This window comes from Pristis pectinata, chromosome 7 (assembly GCF_009764475.1).
Source record: "Pristis pectinata isolate sPriPec2 chromosome 7, sPriPec2.1.pri, whole genome shotgun sequence".
Classification (NCBI taxonomy): Eukaryota; Metazoa; Chordata; class Chondrichthyes; order Rhinopristiformes; family Pristidae; genus Pristis; species Pristis pectinata.
The window spans coordinates 66,875,729-66,898,232 of record NC_067411.1 but is presented as its reverse complement, the minus strand read 5'-3'; the positions used below and the strand labels follow the sequence as shown (position 1 = coordinate 66,898,232).

Sequence of the window (22,504 nt, the reverse complement as noted above, 5' to 3'; positions counted from 1 at the left end):
CAATACTATGCTTTATCTTTGAGCTGGCAGCTGTATTTATGATTTTGGGAATAACAAGGAGCCCACTCTGCATGCTCAACAGTCCAGAATCATGGGTTGCATTCACATGGATGAGTGGCTGGATGGCCTGCTCCGTCAAAACATTGCCCCACTGAGGAAAATTCCTTCTGTCCATTATCTTGAATAAGTATCTGTCAACCATTAGCTATTCAGATTAAAATATCTCACCTAATTTTCATACCAGATTCTTTGTTGGCATTAGTAGAATGGCAAATTTTCTCTGCCTTTATTAATTTCTCTTCTTCCTATGATCATAATGGGCAATCTTAGTTTATCATGTGATTAGTAATACAGAGCTTTCTACTCGTAATCCAAGGACACAAGTTTAAATATCACAAAGCTCAGAATTTGAATTCAGTAAATTAAATCATTTGGATTTTGTTATTAAAAAAATGCTCATGCCAATAGTGTTGATGATGTAATTATCAAATTGTCATTAATCTCCTGGATTACTGGAAAAAAATTTGCTGCTCTTACTTGTCTGGCCTATATGTGACTCCTGATATATATCTGTAACCTCTGAAATACCCTAGCAAACTATTTATTTGTGTCAAAAAGTGCTCCTCTTAAATAAGATGAGAATAAAACAAGATTGTACAGCTTGGCATCAAATTCAGGTTAAGATGTGGTAAAATTGCTCCCAGCCCAGCTGACCTTGCAAAATCCACTGAGCAAACAACGTTGACAGCATTAGTAAAAATGACAGTCCTTGTGGAAACAACACTCTTGACAGCCTCCATCATGTTTTGTGGAGCAAAGTGGGATAGATTCAGAACACCAGTCAAGAAGATTAATAATTTCCAGGACAAAGCAGCCCACTTTGTCCTGAATATCTAAATATACTTCCTGTTCCCACCAATGCAGTGGCTGTCGTGTGCACCATCTAAAGTCAAAGTCAAGTTTATTGTCATATGCACAAGTACATGTATGCACAGGTGCACTGACAGACTTACAGCAACATCACAGGCACATAGCATCATATAAGCAGCATTTACAAGAAAAACATAAACATAAATTGCACACAAAGTGCAATGCAAGTTACTTCAAAGGCATATCCCAATCTTGTGAATTCTACCATAAAGATGAATAAGGGCAACATGCACATGGGATCACCTTCCAAGCTACACATTATCCTGATATAGAAATGAATCACTTTTGTTATCATCGCTGGGTGTAAATGCTTTAAACTCTCTACCCAATAGCCCATAAATGAATAAAATATTCCCTGGATGCTTTAACAGACTGTCACTTTTCCAAACTTTAAATTTACCATCTTAAAGCATAACTTTGGTATAAACCAGTGTCATCTTCCCTTTTATGGATGGTTTCTCACACTGCTTTGAAATTTTGGGTTCCTGCTTAAGTTAAAGCAGAAAATTTGAAGAAGTTCCAAAAAATTTGACACTATCTTTTTCAATTTTGATGTTGTAAAGCACTCTCCGGCTTAACCCTCTGTACAATGTATTTGATGTAATGAAATAGGCATGTAAGCTGCATTCAGAATGTCTAATTTAATGTATATCATCATGAAAACTTAATGATTAACTAACACCTTTTTTACTACCTGCTTCATATTTCAGATATCGATGAATGTACTATTATGAATGGAGGCTGTGACACACATTGTACAAATTCAGAAGGCAGTTATGAATGCAGTTGCATTGAAGGTTATGCTCTAATGCCAGATAAAAGAACTTGTGCAGGTAAACTGAGAGGATATTTTATTCTAGTCAGACATGATTAGCTGTTACAGCTATTTTAAGTATTTCAGAGCTGAGCCATTTTTAATGACCTGGATTTTATTGCCATGAGACAGTTTGTTCTTAGCACTCACCCAAATTATACACAGTGAGATCTAGATCAATCTTATTTGGAAATATAAATATTAAATTTAATTATTAAAATATATAAATATGAAAATGCATCAAATATGTAAAATAAATGGAACAAGTAAAATCAATTAAAAACATAAAAAATTAACAACATAAAACAGTGCTTTTTAATTCCCTGTTGCATCACACTCCCGCTGCAATAAGTGGGCATGCTGAACCTGTGCCAGGTTGGACTTGCTGCAGAACTAAGGAGAAGGCCACTCAGCATAAATCTTGACAAGCCTCTGTTCTGCTTTTGGACTCCAAGAGGACTCCAGCAGCAGAGCACAGCCAGGGACCAGCTGATGGAGCTCAGCCAGTAGGTTTATGACTTGCATGTTTGCATGGGAGTTCTGAAATTTACTGGCATTTAATACAGTGAATGCACTAAATCTGGCAATTTAGTGCAGACTTTCTGGTATTTCACAGCAAAATTAGGATCAGTATTTCTGCTGTTAATCTGTAGGGGTCTGTTTAAGTGCTAAAAATCATGGTTACAACTCATCTCAAAATATTTTTTCCACCTTTGAAAGTAGGATTTTTTAAGCAACAGTGTAAGGAGGGTTATTCAAATACATGATTTTCACTTAACATTTCTTGTCTTGCTTCATTAGACATTGATGAATGTGAGGATAATCCTGATATCTGTGATGGTGGACAATGCACTAACATCCCTGGGGAATATCGCTGCCTGTGTTTTGATGGATTCATGGCTTCTATGGACATGAGGACCTGCATTGGTAAATACTAAGAAGGCAACTTATTTTTTTTCTAAAATGTTATGTACATTTAGTACAACATAAGCAAGTTTTGCACATGACACATCCAGGACATATTTGTCGCGACATTAATGCCAACATAAATTAGTTATTTGTTGCTGATAGTGACATAAGGATCTATCATTTCAGATGTGAATGAATGTGACTTGAACTCTAACATCTGTCTCTATGGTGACTGTGAGAATACCAAAGGCTCCTTTATTTGCCATTGCCAGCTCGGATACTTCGTGAAGAAAGGAACAACTGGATGTTCAGGTAGGGTCAACCAATTGCTGCAAGCTGTGTCATATTAAAAAATCTTCCTACATTATTTTTAAGTAAAAGACTATAAAATAACAAATGGCCAAACTAAGTGAGGTTCAGGTAAGCCAGTGAAGGTTTATTGACCTCACCTAAATTTATCTGCCATCCAAACATTTAAAGGAGAGCATTTCAAACTTCCAGAGTTTTTTTTAGTGTGAAAGGGTGCTTCATGATTTCAATTCTACATTGACTGGCTCTCATTTTAAGACCATCCCATCTAGTTGTCACCTGTAGATGCAAGGGATAAACTTAACAAAAATTCAGTTAACTTGGGACAGAGTCTAGCTTTTAAGGATTTAGACCTCATTATTGCTGAGATTTCTTCACTTTTAATCTGTTATGTTCTTTTTATTAAATCATCAATTTTATATCTCTTTATGCTACATCCATTTTTGCAAATAATTTAATCTGAGTTATTTGAGACACTGTATTTCACTGAGCAATAAATATTCATTTATTAAGAAAGAGGGAGCTGCCATGGATTGAATAGGATAGGTTTAAACTGATGAAGTTTAAAGTATGTGATATATTGTTTTCAATGGCTGTTTGCAGAACAAAATTAGCAGAGAGGCATTCTGAGAACAGGTCATTCATTTAACAGTTAGGAAGTTGTGGAAAACATGAAGTGTCAAAGAAAGAGAATAATGAAGGAAAATAATGAAATGTTGAAAAAGATCCAAGTTATTTCCATGGCTGAAGGAGGAACATTATCCTCAGTACATGACGAAGACTTTCCTGTCATTAAAGGGGATACTTCTCCGTATGGCATTGGAGAAGATGTTGACTATTGCACTAGATTTGCAAACACACTGCATTGCCTAGATACAGTGATTAATCAAGGAGTTTACTGTGAAAATAGTAATTTTTTCATAATCTCAAGGCATTTTACATTTTTCTATTGTGTAAGTTATTCTTATATCAGCATTGGATAATGATACTAGCTTCATCAAAATTTTCATAGAAGCAACTAAATTATTTGCATTAAACACTTCTTTCTACAGAGCAAGTTTTAAATTAGTGGCACCATTTTTTCAAGTCTTGGCAGTGATTTCTTTATCTGATAGGATATATGGTTCAAAACCAAGGTTAATTCCAAAGTGTATCTTCTGTGATTATCTTCTTTTTATCTTTTTAGATGTTGATGAGTGTGAAATTGGGGCCCACAATTGTGACATGCATGCTTCATGTGTCAATGTTCCTGGAAGCTTCCAGTGCAGCTGCCGTGAGGGATGGATCGGTGATGGCACCTCTTGTGTTGGTGAGTTCTCCATGGTCAAGAAATAATGGACAATTATGTTCATAAAGTTGAAACTGCTGAATTGATTTCAAGTTGTAATTATAAGACAAAAAGGTGCATTACATATCAAATGTGTGCTGTATGTAGATAAGTACCTTAGGAAAGAAATTACACTTTGGTTGTTTTCTGGCTATTACAGCATAATGCATTTGTAATTACATTTTTGAATAATGTTGCACTGAAAACTGTTTTAGCTGGAAAATGCAGTGCAGTAATTGTTGCATAGTTTTTATTATCAGTTTACAACAGTATATTTAAAGTGCATTCTGCTGTTGAGAAGAGTTGTGTCATTATTATAGAAAACAACTGCAATTGCAGAATTTAAGTACTACCCAGAATTAGAAAAGCAACCTTTGATGGTTCACAGATGCCCAATTTGATAAAAAAAGGACATGGAACTAAATAACAAAATAGCAAGGGTGGCATTTTTAGAGTTAATTTTTAAAGAGGAGAGAGAAAGAACTAAACAGGGAGGCTTATGGTAGAAATTCTAGTGCTTGTACATGAATGTACATTCTCCAGTGGCAGGGCAAAGAAGGTGGAGGAGACAAGAGGCCAACCTTAGAGGAATACAGAGTTATTGCAAAGTGTTTGGGCAACCTTTGGTACAGAGCCAGAAAGAACTAAATAAAATTTATTTTGCTTCAAGTTTGTAATATTAAAAATTGACTGGTTTCAATTACATTATTTCAAATGAAATGCAAAGTTTAAAAAAAATCTAATTTTTAATATGAATTTCTGAGAGTAATTACCGTTGGGATCTGGAGCATACAACTCCATTGCTACATGGAAAATCGTGATTGAATAGTGGCAATTTCCAGTGCCATTTGGAAATAACCACCAGACTTGTTTCAAAAATGAAATGCGATATTCTGAAACAATTTCTATACTACCACAGAACAGTTAAAACTGCATAATTATCAATGATAAAAGATCAATTTCTTTGAAACTCTTCTCACCACAGTCCACCTTGAGGATTTTTTCTACCCTTGACTTTGATGATGGATTAGCTTTCGAAACTATTAGATCTGAATTAAAAATCAGCCTCCTATGAGCAGACAAAGGAATCTTACAACAAGCAGGTTTAATTTTTAACCAAACTTAAAGTTGTTTGAACAGGTTCTCACTTAATTTTTCTGAATGTCAGTTGTATTATTATCTAAAGTAAAGAAAGTCTGTATTTTTTAATCAAGGTATTTTTGAGCACACAAAATAAAATCCAATTCAGTTACCATTAATGTGCATATTTCCTAAAGACTCTTAATAACAGGTGCTGGAATATAGGAACTGCTCTGAGGGTGAAACAACATTGTGAAAAATTAATTAATTTTGTATGGCACATTAGGAGGTTAATAATTGTTCCAATTCCAGGAATTCTTTTATCAAAGAACAAAGGGTTTGCAGGAGAGGGTGACACAACCTGATTGATAGAGATATCCAGACAAATTAAAAAGTTTCTCTGTAATCTCAGAACAATATCAAAGTACGCTGCATGATGTGGAGCAACATTGGCAAACTACACAAACTGGCACACATTCAGAACTGCAGTGTTAAGTTTTCTTGCATTCCTGTGGGATTGAATTTGGCTATAGTATGATGTGCCTTGGGAGGCTCTGCTTTAATAAGTTCACTGAAGCTCCTAAACCAGTTTTTAATACACTGTGGAATGAGGTTTATTTAGGTCATGCCCTTGGTCTTACACTCCATCATCCAATAGGAGACTCATATGACTCTATTGAGGACATTGACCTCCCACCTTGGGATTGCAATTGCTGATGAATCAACTGTGCCAGTAATTTACCATTTCATTCAGTAATTCTGTTACTTTCTCTTGTTACTTCAAGAAAATGCAAGGGATTATAGAGCTCTTCCAATTGAATAAGTAAACAATTGCATTCAAAAGGAGCTTGTAACTTCACAGGATCCTGTCCTTTGTTACATGGATGTTGAAAGGACATTTATGGACTGTCTAAAAACTAAGAAGAGGGATGCTGAGAGAGCAATAACTCCATATGACTCTTCTTACTTGCCTGGAAATACTTTATTGTTTTTTTCTCCTCACTTTTATTATCACTGTTTGCTGAAATTGAATTTTGGAATAACTGGATTGTGATAACAATCACTTTTGGAGTGTTTGGCTTCACTCCAGAAACTCAACTGGGCCCTTCTCAACATTAGCCACTTCTAATATTGTAATGTCACACCCCATACAATGCTCCTTTATAGCTTGCCAGAAAAATAATCCAAAATGGTTGTTCACAAATTGCCTCATCTCCTGATGGTCTGATTTCCCCTCCAAGGCCCCTTTAGCTGTGATGCCACCAATAATGGCACCAATAGGCCTCTGACTGGTGGCTTTTTTCCCCACTTTTCCACCCATTCCTTCCCCATCCCCCAACCTTCCCAGGACCTGACCTTGGTCCCAGATGGCACATTTTTATTTGTGCTCTTCAGAAGGAAAGAAGTGCTACTGAAGTTTGCAGTGGCAGGCCTGTGAATAGAATACCATTGCTGTGTTGGACGACGAACATACATAGTGACTGTAAAGCCACACTGCACTTCCTAGAGCACAAATTCATAGATCTCAGGGTATGGTTTACAGACAATGTCATAACTCAATCACTGCCAGTTATAAATTACCAAGCTAGACTACTGCTCCAACTTAATGGAGACACAAAAAATTCTACAGATGCTGGAATCTGGAGCAATACATAAAAAGTGCTGGAGGTCTCGGCCTGAAACATTGACTGTTTATTTCCCTCCATGGATGTCGCCTGACCTGCTGAGTTCCTCCAGCACCTTTTGTGTATTGCTCCAATTTAATCACCAGATGTTTCTTGACTTTGCACCAATGGCATTTTCTGTTCTTAATGAATTCTTGAACCTGGTTTTACATTTGTGTTAAGGAAGAAATTGATGTATAATGTGTCGTACATTCCGTTCAACTAATAAGATGCCCTTTTTTGAACTGGTAGACCTTGACGAGTGCAACAATGAAACACATCATTGCAACCTCAACGCTAAGTGTATGAACACACCTGGGTCATATCGCTGCCTCTGCTCTGAAGGCTTCAGTGGGGATGGCTTTATGTGTTCAGGTATGATGAATGAATGAAACTGAAGCTCTTTTTATTTATAAAAATATAGCTATGTATGAGGACAGAAAGTACACTATTTCACTTTTCAATAAGGTTCCATCATAACATGTTAAAGAGCTTCAGATAATACCATCCGTATGCTGCCTCTTTATAGTTTTATGTAGATTATCAATTTCCTTCCCTTGATCTGCTTTCCTCCTAAAACTAGTGACCTGTTTGGGGTACAAATCCACAGGCACAAGCAGCCCCCCAATATTTCATCCAATTAGTTTGATCTTGTGAGTGAACATAGAGAGTATGGGTTGGCAGATAGTTCTCTCAGGAGAGGCATTATGAGTGGAACTTGATCCTGCCCTCGCCCCCCCACCACAAATCCAGTCATTCTTCTGGCAAAAATGGCAATAAGGACCAAGAACACAAGCCAACTGAAATTTTACCCTCTCCTTTGTCTTGCATCAATAAAAGCAAATTTGCCATATCTATACAGATTGCCAGAATGAGATTAGTTATCTCCTGTGGCTTAGCACGAAAGTGTCCGCTGTCGTATTTTTAAAAAAGTCCACTCAGCAATTATTTTACTGGTCGATGGCTGAGTAATACTTAAAAACAGATTCTTGTTTGTGATGCCCTGATACATCCCCAATTGTAATGTGCTGAGCACAGGCAACAGTGCATTAAATTGTTGTCTCACTCACCCTAGTAGGATTATAGCCAGCTGCATTGCAGCCACACAAGGATTTTCTCTTCTAGAAGCAGTGATTTACTCTAAACTTTGGGAAATTACTGTGCTTGCACAGAACAAATGTCAAAATTAAGAATATCCTGCTACATTTTCAGAATTACAGGTATTATCTGTGTTTCAGCCAGTGACACAAATCTAAACTCTGTAATACTTCAAGTTACCTGGTCTGAAGTTAATAAATGGTTAAGTCATATTACAGTGTGGAACAGTCTCAAGAGTGTTGTGATGGCATCAGTTACAGATGTTAAATCAAGAATTCACAAAAACAACATCACAGTATGTAGAGTTTGCTGGTAGTGGTGCCTTTTGCAGTTCAGCAGTTGTATACCAAAAGCTTGGTGCCATTTTTTTCGGAAGAGTTCAACCATTAACTCTGTCACTGTGAGCATTCTGCTAAAGTTTAACATGAATAAAGATTCATTTCATCTCATGTTTGTATGAATAATGATGTCTGATATAAAACTGAAAAGTCATCTGTGCTAAAGTGACATGGTTATTTATTTAAAATAATTAGACTGAAATTTACTTATCAAAAGGAAAATTTATTTTATTTACACCAATCATCTCTAGGTAAGAGTATTCAATCATTGGAAACATTCACTCTGTTAAATACTTGAACATAATATAAAATTGATGTTTTGTGAGGTATTAACAACATTACTTTATTCACTATTATTTACAGATGTGGATGAATGTGCAGAGAATGTTAATCTGTGTGAGAATGGCCAGTGCCTCAACACACCTGGAGGATACCGATGTGACTGCGAGATGGGATTCACACCAGCTTCTGATAGCAAATCCTGTCAAGGTAAGTTCATGAGTTTCTTGTAACTCTGAATATGGATCATGTCTAAATCAGAAAATGCATGGTGTTCCTTTCATTAAGAGTAATTATTGAAAAAGTTCTATACTTCTAACCAATAGAAAAACATAAGGGCAGCTCATGACAAAATGCCAAGCTTCCTCAAAAGTGTGATGTGGCTCTACACATCTTCAGCATTTGACATCATGACCAGAGATAATTTTATTTAAAAATAACATTGTAAGTGTGTGACAGCAAAGTAACAATAGGATTGAACATATTGTGATTAGGTGCTGATTCTTAAACTAATCATTAAGAGCACACATTACGAACACAAATAATGAAAATAAAACAATGCAGCAGTCCTACACTAACAATGAAGATACAAGAACATTAAAGTTGCCTTATCATTTGTGAGTATACAAATGTTAGTTTTTTTCTTGACTCCTACGTCATTTGTGTTGCGGAACCTATGTCGATATCTGCAACAGTGCTAAAGCAGAGCCTTCATCTGTAACTGTAGAAGTAAACCAGAGTTTGTGTTTTGGATTAGAAATTATGTCATTTGTTTACACTTCTCTAGGGATAAGTAAATATATCATGTGTGTATTAAATATAATAAAATGTAGAATATCAGCAGACTACTTGGATTTTCTCTCTTTCATTCTATCCTAACTGATCAAAAATGACTTACTAATAATTCCCTGTAGTGTTTGTCAGTAGACAAGTAATTAGGAGTCCTAGATTAACAACCTGGGATATGAGTTTACATCTCATCACAGCAACTGGGAAGTTTAAATTCAGTGAGTAAATCAGAATTTAAAAATGTGATCAGTAATTGTGCCCAGGAAACTATAAAACAATGATTAATAAAAAACATTTGCACCCCTAATGCCCTTTAGAGAGAGAATCTGTCACTCTTAACTAGTCTGGCCTATATGTGACTCCTGACCCAGAGCAGGAATGGCTGCTGGATATTCCGAGGTTTAGATGTTTCAAAAGGGACAGGGATGGAGGTAAAAGAGGTGGAGGAGTGGCCTTGCTGATCAGGAGCAGTGTCACAGCTGTAAAAAGGGTGGATGTCCTGGAGGGATCGTCTACTGAGTCATTGTAGGTGGAAGTCAGAAACAGGAAGGAAGCAATCACTCTATGGGAGTATTCTACAGACCCCCAGTAGCAGCAGAGACACCAAGGAACAGATCGGGAGGTAGATTTTGGAAAGGTGCAAAAATAACAGGGTTGTTGTCATTGGTGATTTCAACTTCCCTAATATTGATTGGCACCTCCTTAGTGTAAAGGGGATAGAGGGGTCAGAGTTTGTTAGGTGTGTCCAGAAAGGATTCCTGACACAGTATGTGGACAGTCCGACTGGAGAAGAGGTCGTTCTGGACCTGGTATGAGGCAATGTGCCTGATCAGGTTTCAGATCTTTCGGTGGGAGAGCATTTTGTAGATAGTGACCATAACTCCTTGACCATTACCATAGCCTTGGAGAGGGATAGGAGCAAGCAATATGGGAAAGTATTTAATTGGGGTAAGGGGAATTATGATGCTATTAGGCAGGAACTTGGGAGCATAAATTGGGAACAGATGTTCTTGGGGAAGTGGACAGTGGAAATGTGGAGGTTTCCACATTTCCTGATCAGAGATAAAACTTTTATCCCGATCAGGGATAAAAGAGGAAATGTGCCTGGAGTCAGAAGAAGGGGAGGTCCTTAATGAATACTTTGTTTCAGTATTCACCAGTGAGAGAGACCTTGACATTTGTGAGGATGGTGTACGACAGGCTGATATGCTAGGGCATGTCAACGTGAGGAAAGAGGATGTGCTGAAACTTTTGAAAAATATTAGGATAGATAAGTCACCAGGGCCGGATGGGATATATCCAAGGTTATTACGGGAAGCGAGGGAAGAGATTGCTGCGCCTTTGGCGATGATCTTTGTATCATCATTGGCGACAGAAGTAGTGCTAGATGATTGGAAAGTGACAAATGTTGTTCCTTTGTTTAAGAAAGGGAGCAGGGATGACCCTGGGAATGACAGACCAGTGAGTCTTACTTCAGTGGTGGGAAAATTACTGGAGAAGATTCTTAGAGACAGGATTTATGGGCATTTGTAGAAGCATAGGCTGATTAGGGACAGTCAGCATGGCTCTGTGAGGGGCAGGTCGTGCCTCACGAGCGTAATTGAAGTCTTTGAGGATTTGACAAAGCACGTTGAAGGTAGAGCAGTGGATGTGATGTACATAGATTTTAGTAGGGCATTTGATAAGGTTCCTCATGGAAGGCTCATTCAAAGAGTCAGGAAGCATGGGATCCAGGGAAACTTGGCTGTGTGGATTCAGAATTGGCTCACCCATAGAAGACAGAGGGTGGTGGTAGATGGAGCGTATTCTGCCTGGAGGTCAGTGACCAGTGGTGTTCCACAGAGATCTGTTCTGGGAGCCCTGCTCTTCGTGATTTTTATAAATGACTTGGATGAGGATGTGGAAGGGTGGGTTAGTAAGTTTTTCTGATGACACGGAGGTTGGTGGTCTTGTGGATAGTGCAGAAGGTTGCTGTAGATTACAACAGGATATTGATAGGATGCAGAGCTGGGCTGAGAAGTGGCAGATGGAGTTCAGCCTGGAAAAGTATGAAGTGATACACTTTGGAAGATCAAATTTGAAGGCAGAATACAAGGTTAATGGCAGAATTAGCAGTGTGGAGGAACAGAGGGATCTTGGGGTCCATGTCCATAGATCCTTCAAGGTTGCCACACAGGTCAACAGGGTTGTTAAGAAGGTATATGGTGTGTTGGCCTTCATAAGTCGGGGTATTGAGTTCAAGAGCCGCAAGGTAATGTTGCAGCTCTATAGAACTGTGGTCAGACCACACTTGGAGTATTGTGTTCAGTTCTGGTCGCCTCATTATAGGAAGGATGTGGAAGCTTTAGAGAGGGTGCAGAGGAGATTTACCAGGATGCTGCCTGGATTGGAGAACATGTCTTATGAGGAAAGGTTGAGTGAGCTAGGGCTTTTCTCTTTGGAGAGGAGGAGGATGAGAGGTGACTTGATAGAGGTGTACAAGATGATAAAAGGCATAGACCAAGTGGAAAGTCATAGACTTTTTCCCAGGGTGACAATGGCTAGCACAAGGGGGTATAATTTTAAGGTGATTGGAGGAAGGTATAAGGGGGATGTCAGGGGCAAGTTTTTTTACACAGAGATTGGTGGGTGCGTGGAACGTGCTGCCGGCAGAGGTTGTGGGGACAGATACACTAGGGACATTTAAGAGACTCTTAGGTAGCCACATGAATGGTAGAGAAATGGAGGGCTATGTGGGAGGGAAGGGTTAGATAGATATTAGAGCACGATAAAATGTCGGCACAGCATCATGGGCCGAAGGGCCTGTACTGTTCTGTAATGTTCTATGTTCAATGATCATTGATAAGCTTGAAAAAATGGTACAGCCACAGCTAAGTCTTCTTAGCCCTGACCTGCTTGAGTCAATCTTCCAGGGCATTTGCATTTTTCTCCACTGAAAACTTTCTGAGCCTTCCAGAAGCTGGAGTCAATGGGAGAGTGTTGGGTAAACAGGGAGATAAAGGCAGAGGTACATGCAAAATAGAGAGTAAGAGAACTTACAAGGGTGATTAGTTGATTTTAGTATGTATTACGCTGTTTAATTTATAAATTTGTTTTGGCATGTACTTTTTTTTTGTATGTTGGCCAGCTGGATTCTGTGATGATTAATGGGGAGCTGTGGGAAATTGGTGTTGCAGTTATTGGTGTAAATCTCTTGTAAGTTTTCACAGGAAGGGAGAGGTTATGCTGCATTCCACAGATAAAAGCAAAACATGATGTCCACTCTGGCATGGCCTTGTCCAGAGCAGTTCTAGCAGCACAAGAGCTTCAGCATGCCATTGGTCTACTACATTACGCTTGTGTGGCAGCATAGTATTCATTGAATGTATGATGCACAGTTGTGACAATTGTGTATGGGTTGTACACCAGAATCATAAAATGTTTTGTCAGTGGATGAACCTTAATCATCAAGGAACCACCTTTGGTTGCATTGGTGGCTAAATTACAATTGGCCCAGTGGACTGCTGCAAGTGAAGGCATCAGGACTGCTGCTGGGGTACTGCACATAAACCTGTCTGATTCACTTCGAAAGGTCACATATCAGATTGATGTGTGGTGATGCATAGCATTGTACGTGCAACATGTAGAAGCTTGCAATCCAAATGAAGCAATATGGTGTCTCCTTCTACTGGTCTGTAGTAAGGATAATTAAAATGAGGTCGAACCTTTTTCACTAGGAAGCCTCTTTGACCCACCTCCCTTATGCAATGGTGGACAGCAAACTGAGAGATATTACAAACATCTCCAATTTAAGCCTGGAAGGAGCTTGATGGTCATCCTGACAGCCACTGAAAAAACATTTGGTGTCTGACCCCTCTTTGAACGGGCAGCCAGCTAATGCTGAAAGTTCCCATTCTCTAATGGCAACTGGTGTCCATGATCAAGAACAATGATCTGAATGTAGTTAACTAAGGCATGGATCCTGGCTGTCCAACAGAAGGTCTGGGGATAATTGTTGTGGTCAGAGCAGGGCGTGAACAGCATGACAAGTTATTCCCCAATTTTTCAGAACCTTGTTTCCATAGAATAAGAGGATACAAAATCTTCCCCATTATCTTTATAAAAGTAGAAAACAAAATATCTTGGTGAAAGGAGAGTGCAGTTGCTTTTAGTTTAATAAATTAGGTATAATATTTGGTGTATGGGGAATTTATTAGCTTGTCCTGTATATTAAACTCTGAAGCACATTAATATTAAAACAACTAGTTTCTACGTTTTAGCAAAGATTGCAACGTAAATGAATAAGACAATATTGATAAAGATTAAATTTAGCTCCAAAAATAGGTGGGTTTTGATTGGGTGGCAAATGAAAATCTAAATCTAATTGCAATAATGACAGAGGGAATATAAGGAGACAACAACCACTCCACCCACAAGAGGGTCAGTCATTGAAGCTTTTTAAAGAGGATGCGTCTTTCTGTCTTAACATGGTATCTATTAAATGCCGGTGAGCAGTGCTCTTTGGCCTCAGGAGATGAAGCAGGCAAAAGGAGATGAGAAAGCCTGGATGTATAAGATATGATCTTCTCAACATCACAACTTTCCTCCAAATTTCTGGAATTACCAAAGCTTGCTTCCTCATCTCACCAATAATCAGATTAACCTCACCAATGTTATTGTTCTGTTTTCCCACATTATGACTGCTGGCCTTCCTAACCATGACACCCACTTCAAACTCCATAGACATGACTGCTACTCTGAGCTAAAATCAGCATTAGAATTTCTAAAGTTGCCTTGAAAATGAGCATTTTCTAAGCTAGCAAACAGTTCAGTCATAAATTTTTGAGGTCCTGTTGAAGCATACTCTAAGACCAGATGATTTAATAATGTGAAATTTCTGTTCTCATAATAAAATATAAAGTTTGCTCGTTAATAATTAAATACGAACTTTTTTTTCTCTCTTCTAGATATTGATGAATGCTCATTTCAGAATATCTGTGTCTTTGGCACCTGCCTGAACTTTCAGGGTGTGTTCAGGTGTGTCTGTGATGATGGCTATGAACTTGACAGAAGTGGAGGCAACTGTACAGGTAGGAATAGGACAGTTACAGAATTAATTTTCTGAAGATATCATGCATCTTATATCTTATTTCTTTGTGTGTAGCATTGCAGGCAGATTGGTATAATGCAGTTGAATTAAACTAAATTGGTCCACAGATTTTCATTACTTTCTCATCTCCATTGAAATAGATAGGTTTTGTAAGTTGTGTTAGTCACATGGTGTTATTTTTTTTTAAATTTTATTTACACCATGGTAACAGGCCCTTCTGGCCCAACGAGTCCGTGCCGCCCATTTTTAAACCCCAAATTAACCTACCCGTCCGTCTTTTAGAATGTGGGAGGAAACCCACGCAGACACAGAAGAACATACAAACTCCTTACAGACAGCGACGGGAATCGAACCCCAATCACTGGTGCTGTAATAGTGTCGTGCTAACCGCTATGCTACCGTGCCTGAACTAAACGTTTATAAACTATCAAAAAAATGGAAGTGCTACAAGTTAATGGCAGGATTCCAAATATTGTTTTGTGCTTTTGCCTAAATTACATTTATCTGGATCCCATTGTATTCTTGCAAAGATCACTGACATGTTTTGAAAATGCTCCTGTCCTTCAAAATGCATTTTTTTAGTAAAAATGTAATCTTAATTTTTCTTAAAAATGATAAAATACTAACAACCAATGGTACAATGTCTCCTCAGTTTCAATCATATCAAAAGAGTGCTTCCCTTTGTTGACTTGAATTATCATCCAAAAGGTAGTAGTCAAACTCTCATTACATACAAACATATGAATCGGGAGCAGGAGTAGGCTACTCAGCCTGCTCCGTCATTCAATAAGATCATGGCTGATCTTAACCTAATTCAACTCTGCATTCCTGCCTACCCCTGGTAAACTTTCAGCTTCTTGGTAATCAAGAATTTATCCACCCCTGCTCTAAAAATATTCAAATACTAGTTCCATGACCCTTTGAAGACGAGAATTCCAAGGATTTCTGATTTGCAGAGAAAAAAATTAATCCCATCTTTCTTTTAACTGGTTGACCCCTTATTTTTAAATGAGTCCTCTTCATTTCACCCTGTCGTGACTCTTCAGGGTCTTGTACATTTAACTCATGTAGTCTCTCGCTCTTCCAAAACTTTAATGGACATGAGCCTAATCTGTGCAACCTTTCCTCACAAGGCACTCCACCTGTTCTAAGTACCAGTGTAGTAAACCTCTGAACTGCTTCCAACATATTTAACTCCTTCCATAAATACAGTACTCCAGATGCAGTTCGACAATACCCAATAAAACTGAAACATGATTCCCCCCCCCCCACACTGCTGTATTAACTTCCCCTCACAATAAATAATAATGTTCTGTTAGCTTTCCTAATTTCTTGCTGTATCTGCACACCGGATTTTTTTGCGATTATGCACCAGGACACCCAGATCCATCTGCATTTCAGAGCTCGGTAATCTCTCACAATTTAGAGAGTATGCTTCTTTTATTAAATGGATAATTTCACACACACTTGCCAGATCTTTCCTCACTCACTTAACCTATCTCTATTCTTTTGTAGTCTAGCTTTGTCCGCTTAACAACTTAATTTCCTATCTATCTTTGTGTGATAAACAAATTTAGCAACCATAACTCTGCTGGCCTTCATCCAAGTCACATACAGTCACATAGTTTGTTCCTAGGAAACCTCGCATTATAGAAAATCGTGTTATAAAAACAATTGTGTCAATGGGAAAAGGAAGTTGGGGACTTGGGAGTTTCAGATTTGCAATAACAAAGTTATTTTTCCCGCAGGACTTTCAAAAATAAAGATGTTTTTAATAACTATAAGTTTATTTTGTTACTGCAGGCTAAAAATACTAAAGGTTGTATGATACATTGTTTAATATAGTATCCTTGCACAAGTCATAGAGTCATACAGCACAGAAACAGGCCCTTCGGCTCAACTGGACCATGCCGACCAAGATCCTCAACTAAACTAGTCCCATTTGCCTGTGCTTGGCCCATATCCCTCTAAATCTTTCCTATCTATGTCCCTGTTTGAGTGCCTTTTAAATGTTGTTAATGTACTTGCCTTATCCACTTCCTCTGGCAGCTAATTCCATATACTGACCACCGTCTGGGTGAAAAAGTTGCACCTCAGGTTCCTGTTAAATCTCGCCCTTCTCCCCTTAAACCTATGCCCTATAGTTCATTATTCCTCACCCCTGGAAAAAAGATTGTACGCATTGACCCTATCTATGTCCCTCATGATTTTAATCGCCTCTGTAAGATCACCCCTTATTCTCCTAAGCTCCAGTGAATGCAGTCCCAAACTGCTTAACCTCTCTCCATAACTTAGTCCCTCGAGTCCCGGCAATATCCTTGTAAATCTCCTCTGCACTCCTTTCAGCTTAATGGCATCTTTCCTATAGCAGGGTGACCAAAACTGAACACAATATTCCAAATGCAGCCTCACCAACGTCTTGTACAACTGCAACATAACATCCCAACCTCTATACTTAGTGCCCTGACTGATGAAGACCAGCATGCCAAAAGCCTTCTTTGCCACCCTCTCTACCTGTGACACCATTTTCAGGGAAGCATGTACTTGTAATCCCAGGTGCCTCTGTTCTACAACATTCCCCAGGGCCCTACAGTGACTGCGAATGTCCTACCCTGATTTGTCTTCCCAAAATGCAACACCTCACACTTATCTGAATCAAGCTCCATTTGCTATTCCTCTGCCCACTTACTCAGCTGATCAGGATCCCTCTGGAAATCCTGATAACCATCTTTACTATCAATGACACCACCTGCCAAAGTATCAATAGAAGCAATTGCTTGTCATTTTCCAATGACCTCCCACAGTGAAACTATCAGCCTGTATTCTTAAGAGATGATAGTGTCTGATTACTGTGTGGGGGGGTTAATGGAAACAGTTTTTTTTTACCCAAAGATTGTTTTGTTTCCAAACAGCTTTTTTCCTGCTTGTCAATTACCAAAGTAACTCTTAAGTGGTTCTCTAGTTCCCAATAGAATATGTGTTATAACCAATTCAGCCCGCATAATGCAAATAGTGTTCCCTAATTCATCAAACAAGTTGTATTCAATTCGCATTCTGAAAGCACATGTTATAGCAGAACTACCTGGATATAAATTGAAATAACTGATCACTCTGGCATACCATTCATTGCATCCGATTATGTTTAAGACCCACTTATGCCTACTGTCTGTTTCCTCATAGTCAGAGAATCTTCTATGCAACCAATATGTTACCTTCTACACCACATGCTTTTATTTTCCACAATAACTTTTGATGTAGCATCATATCGTATGTCCTTTGGAACTATTCAACAGTTCCTCTTAATCCACAGTGCCTGTTCATAGAACATCCAAAAATTGGTCAAATATATAATTTCCCCTTCACAAAATCATTCTGACATTGCCTATATTGGTTTTGTTTCCAAATTCCCCGCTGTAATGTCTTCAGTAAAAGCATCTAGTGTTTTCCCTGTCTCAGATACCAGTCTGTATTTTCCTCTTTCTGTTTTCCTCCCTTTATGAAGAGAACCTTTATCTAATAGAACCTTCTCTAAGTTAGAAAATATTGTAGAATTAAAACCAATGCATCAACTGTCTAATTAGCCATTTGTTTTAAGACCTAAGTGCAAGTCCATCAGATACAGGAACATGTCAGACTGCAGCTCCAACAACTTGTTCAATACCACTTCCCTAGTTATTAACATATTCCTGAGTTCCTCTTTCCACTATTTCTGGGATGTTACTTGTATCCTAAAAAATTGCATTTAACCTTAATGTGACTTTACATTGGTCATTGTAATTGTAAAAAGATTATTATACCTAGGCATATTATACATGCTAGTTTGGTTTCAGGAAATGCCTGCACAAAATCCATTGATTCTCTTCCTTGGAAATATCTTAAGAGGACCTTGCAAACCTTTCTTGAGTTTGGACTTAATATTATCTGTCAGTGCTGCATATACCAATACTTCTCAGATGATTTGGGCTTGAAGAGTTAAATTATGAAAATAAGGTATAATAAGCTTCTTTGGTATTTCCAAAGAGTTCTGATTGTTTAGAATGTTGAAGGAGATTTAATCTAAATAGGGTATATAAAGTTATAAAAAAAAATCCAGCAGGATAGATGCAGAGAGGAATGTTTTCTTCTGTTGGGGAAGTCTGGTAAAACACAGCATGATGAGACAGCAAAGTATGTACTTCCTGAAAATTTAAACTTGACATCAAGGCACCGTGAAACAGACATTCTTCTGTGTTATTTGTTTCTGCAAGAGAAGTCAATCCCTTTTCAAAAGTAAGCTGATAAGGATGCTGGAGATCTAAATAAAAACAAAAGGTGCAAGAACTGTCACTCAGGCAATATCTGTAGAGAGGCAAACAGAATTAACATTTTAGGGAAAAGATCTGTCATCAGAACAGATGAAAGTGTTTGGTTATGGCCAAGCAGCTCCTCATAATCATACTTAAAGTTTAAGAAGCAAAAATCAGGCAGGGCTCTTGAGAATTATAAGGTAGCCATGAAGGAGTTTAAGAAGGGACCTAGGAGAGCTAGAAGGGGACATGAGAAGGCCTTGGCGAATAGAATTAAAGAAAACCCCAAGGCATTCTACACATGTGTGAAGAACAGGAGGATGACTAGAGTGAGGGTAGGACCGCTCAGGGATAAAGGGGGAAACGTGTCTGGAGGTGGAGGAGGTAGGGGAGGTCCTTCATGAATACTTTGCTTCATTGTTCACTCAGGAGAGGGACTTTGACGAATGTGAGGCCAGCATAGAACGGGCTAATGCGCTGGAGCATGTTGAGGTTAAGAAAGAAGTAGTGTTGGAGCTTCTGAAAAACGTTAGGATAGATAAGTCTCTGGGGCCGGATGGGATCTATCCCAGGTTACTACAGGAAGAGATTTCTGGGGCATTGATGATGATATTTGCGTCCTCCCTGGCCACTGTAGTGGTACCAGAGGACTGGAGGATGGCAAATGTTATTTCCTTGTTCAAGAAAGATAATAGGATAATCCTGGGAACTATAGACCAGTGAGTCTTACGTTAGTGGTGGGCAAGCTATTGGAGATGATTCTTAAGGATAGGATTTATGAGCATTTGGAGAACATGGTCTTATTAGGGATAGTCAGCATGGCTTTATGAGGGGCAGGTCATGCCTCATGACCCTAATTGAGTGTTTCGAGGAGGTGACAAAACGAATTTTGACGAAGGTTGAGCAGTGGATATGGACTTTAGTAAGACGTTTGACAAGGTTCCCTATGGTAGGCTCATCCAGAAAGTCATGAGGTATGGGATCCATGGAGACTTGGCTGCGTAGATTCGGAATTGGCTTGCCAACAGAAGGCAGAGGGTGGTAGATGGAAAATGTTCTGCCTGGAGGTTGGTGACTAGTGGTGTATCACAGGGTTCTGGGACCTCTGCTCTTTGTGATTTTTATAAAGGACTTGGATGAGTAGGTGGAGGGATGGGTTAGCAAGTTTGCAGATTACATGAAGGTTGGAGGTGTGGATAGTGTAGAAGGTTGTCGTAGGTTACAACAGGATATAGACAGGATGTAGAATTGGGTGAAGAAGTGGCAGATGGAGTTCAATCCAGAAAAGTGTAAAGTGATGCACTTTGGAAGAAAGAACTTGAAGGCAGAGTACGAGGTTAATGGCAGGATTCTTAGCAGTGTGGAAGAACAGAGGGATCTTGGGGTCCAAGTCCATAGATCCCTCAAAGTTTCAGCGCAAGTTTATAGGGTGGTTAAGAAGGTGTATGATGTGCTGGCCTTCATTAGTCAGGGGATTGAGTTCAAGAGCCACGAGGTAATGCTGCAGCTCTATAAACCTTTGGTTAGAGCACACTTAGAGTATTGTGTTCAGTTCTGGTTGCCTCATTATAGGAAGGATGTGAAAGCTTTGGAGAGGGTGCAGAGGAGATTTACCAGGATGCTGCCTGGATTAAAGAACATGTCTTATGAGGAAAGGTTGAGTGAGCTAGGGCTTTTCTCTTCAGAGCAACGCAGGATGAGAGGCAACTTGATAGAGGTGTATAAGATAGAGTGGACAGCCAGCACCTTTTCCCCAGGGCGACAATGGCCAATACCAGAGGACATCAGTTTAATGTCAGAGGAAGAAAGATTAGGGGAGATGTCAGAGGTAAGTTTTTTATACAGAGAGGTGGGTGCTTGGAATGCACTGCCGGGGTTGGTGGTAGAGGCTAACAAAATAGGGAAATTTAAAAGACTCTTAGATAGGCACATAGATGTAAGAAAAATGGAGGGTTATGGGCTGTATAGGAGGGAAGGGTTAGATTGATTATGGAGTTGGTGTTTCTTTTGGTCGGCATAACATTGTGGGCCAAAGGGCCCGTACTGTGCTGTTATGTTCTATGTTCTAATCATTACAACTCTTCAGTCCATTTCACCAACTCTGTGATCTGAGCCAAGGATTTGAGTATCCATCACAAGCCACTGAAAGGTAACCTGAAATGTTAATTCTGAATTTCATATTGTTCTGTAATCTCCTGAGAACATTCTCTCAGTAGTAAGGAAATTAAGCCATAATGGAGCAAAGCAAGTTCAAATAGTTCAATATTATTGTTAAGTCCTTGCAGTTAGAGTTAGAGATGATAAATGGCTATGTTTGTTTTTATGTCTTTGATGAAGATTACCTTAAGGGGATTGCATTGTATTACTGATGACTAACCTTTGGTAAATACTGAAGTAGAAAAAATCTTATATTATAACATGTGCATGGAGCCAAAATAATGCATTCTTTTCATTAAATCTACAGATATTAATGAGTGTGCTGATCCAGTCAATTGCATCAATGGTTTATGTGTAAATACACCAGGAAATTACCTGTGCAATTGTCCTGCTGATTTTGAGCTTAATCCAACTGGAGTTGGCTGTGTTGGTAAGTGATTATTTTGTGACAACTTGAGCAATGGCTTTTTTTAAACATATAATGTATGTCTTTGTGCTGTCTGTGCTATAATCTACAGTAAATAATTTCCAGAAAGAATTCCAATAATGGCATGAATGTCCCTCTGTGAGAATCATTAGAATCTGCAATGTGCAATCCAGCTGTTCCCAAATAAGGCAGAAGTAAATTCAAAGTTTCTATAAAATAAATTAATATTGTTAAGATAAATCAATATCTGATTTTTCACTAAATCCAAGATACATCAAAATGATGGCAGTTGGTTATGGCCATCCCACCAAATCCGTGAAACTGTTGAGTAAAAATGGCCTTGAAGCAGTCTTTTGGCCATAAAACCTGATTACATCATGAATTTTAAATCCATTTGTTATCCCTCTGTTGTTACATAGAACAGTACAGCACAGGAACAGGTCTTTTAGCCCACTATGTTGTGCTGAACTAATTAAACTAGTAGTTAAACGCCTAACTAGACTAATCCCTTCTGCCTGCACAATGTCCATATCCCTTCCGTTCTCTTCATATTCCTGTGCCTTTCTAAGAGCTTTTTAAATGCATCTATCGTATTTGGGTCCAGTACCACCCCTGGCAGTGCATTCCAGGCACCCTCCACTCTCTGTGTGGGGGGACAAAAAACTTGCCTTGCACATCTCCTTTGAACTTACCCCCTCTCACCTTAAGTGTAAGCCCTCTGGTACTAGACATTTTGACCCTGGGTGTCTACTCTATCTATGCCTCTCATAATTTTATAAACTTCTATCAGGTCTCCCCTCAGCCTCTGTTGCTCCAGAGAAAACAACCCAAGTTTGTCCAACGTCTCCTTATAGCACATGCCATCGAATCCAGGCGGCATCCTGGTAAACCTCTTCTGCACCCTCTCCAAATTCCTGTTAAAGGAATAACTTCTTAGAGCTGCCATTTTGGGTAGAACCCACATACAGATATCATGACTAAGACATTCCTCTGTGCTGTTCTTGCTTC

At 38.8% G+C, this 22,504-nt stretch overlaps 1 protein-coding gene across 1 annotated transcript in view; it reads left to right on the top strand.

Moving 5' to 3' along the window:
• The window catches only part of LOC127572903 (fibrillin-2-like), a 266,295-nt gene that overhangs the window by 161,789 nt on the left and 82,002 nt on the right, over positions 1 to 22,504 (top strand). The window contains 8 exon segments of the mRNA XM_052020630.1: positions 1,641 to 1,763; positions 2,546 to 2,671; positions 2,840 to 2,965; positions 4,149 to 4,271; positions 7,286 to 7,408; positions 8,833 to 8,958; positions 14,484 to 14,606; positions 21,377 to 21,499. Of these exon segments, the coding sequence (XP_051876590.1) occupies positions 1,641 to 1,763; positions 2,546 to 2,671; positions 2,840 to 2,965; positions 4,149 to 4,271; positions 7,286 to 7,408; positions 8,833 to 8,958; positions 14,484 to 14,606; positions 21,377 to 21,499 (993 nt within the window).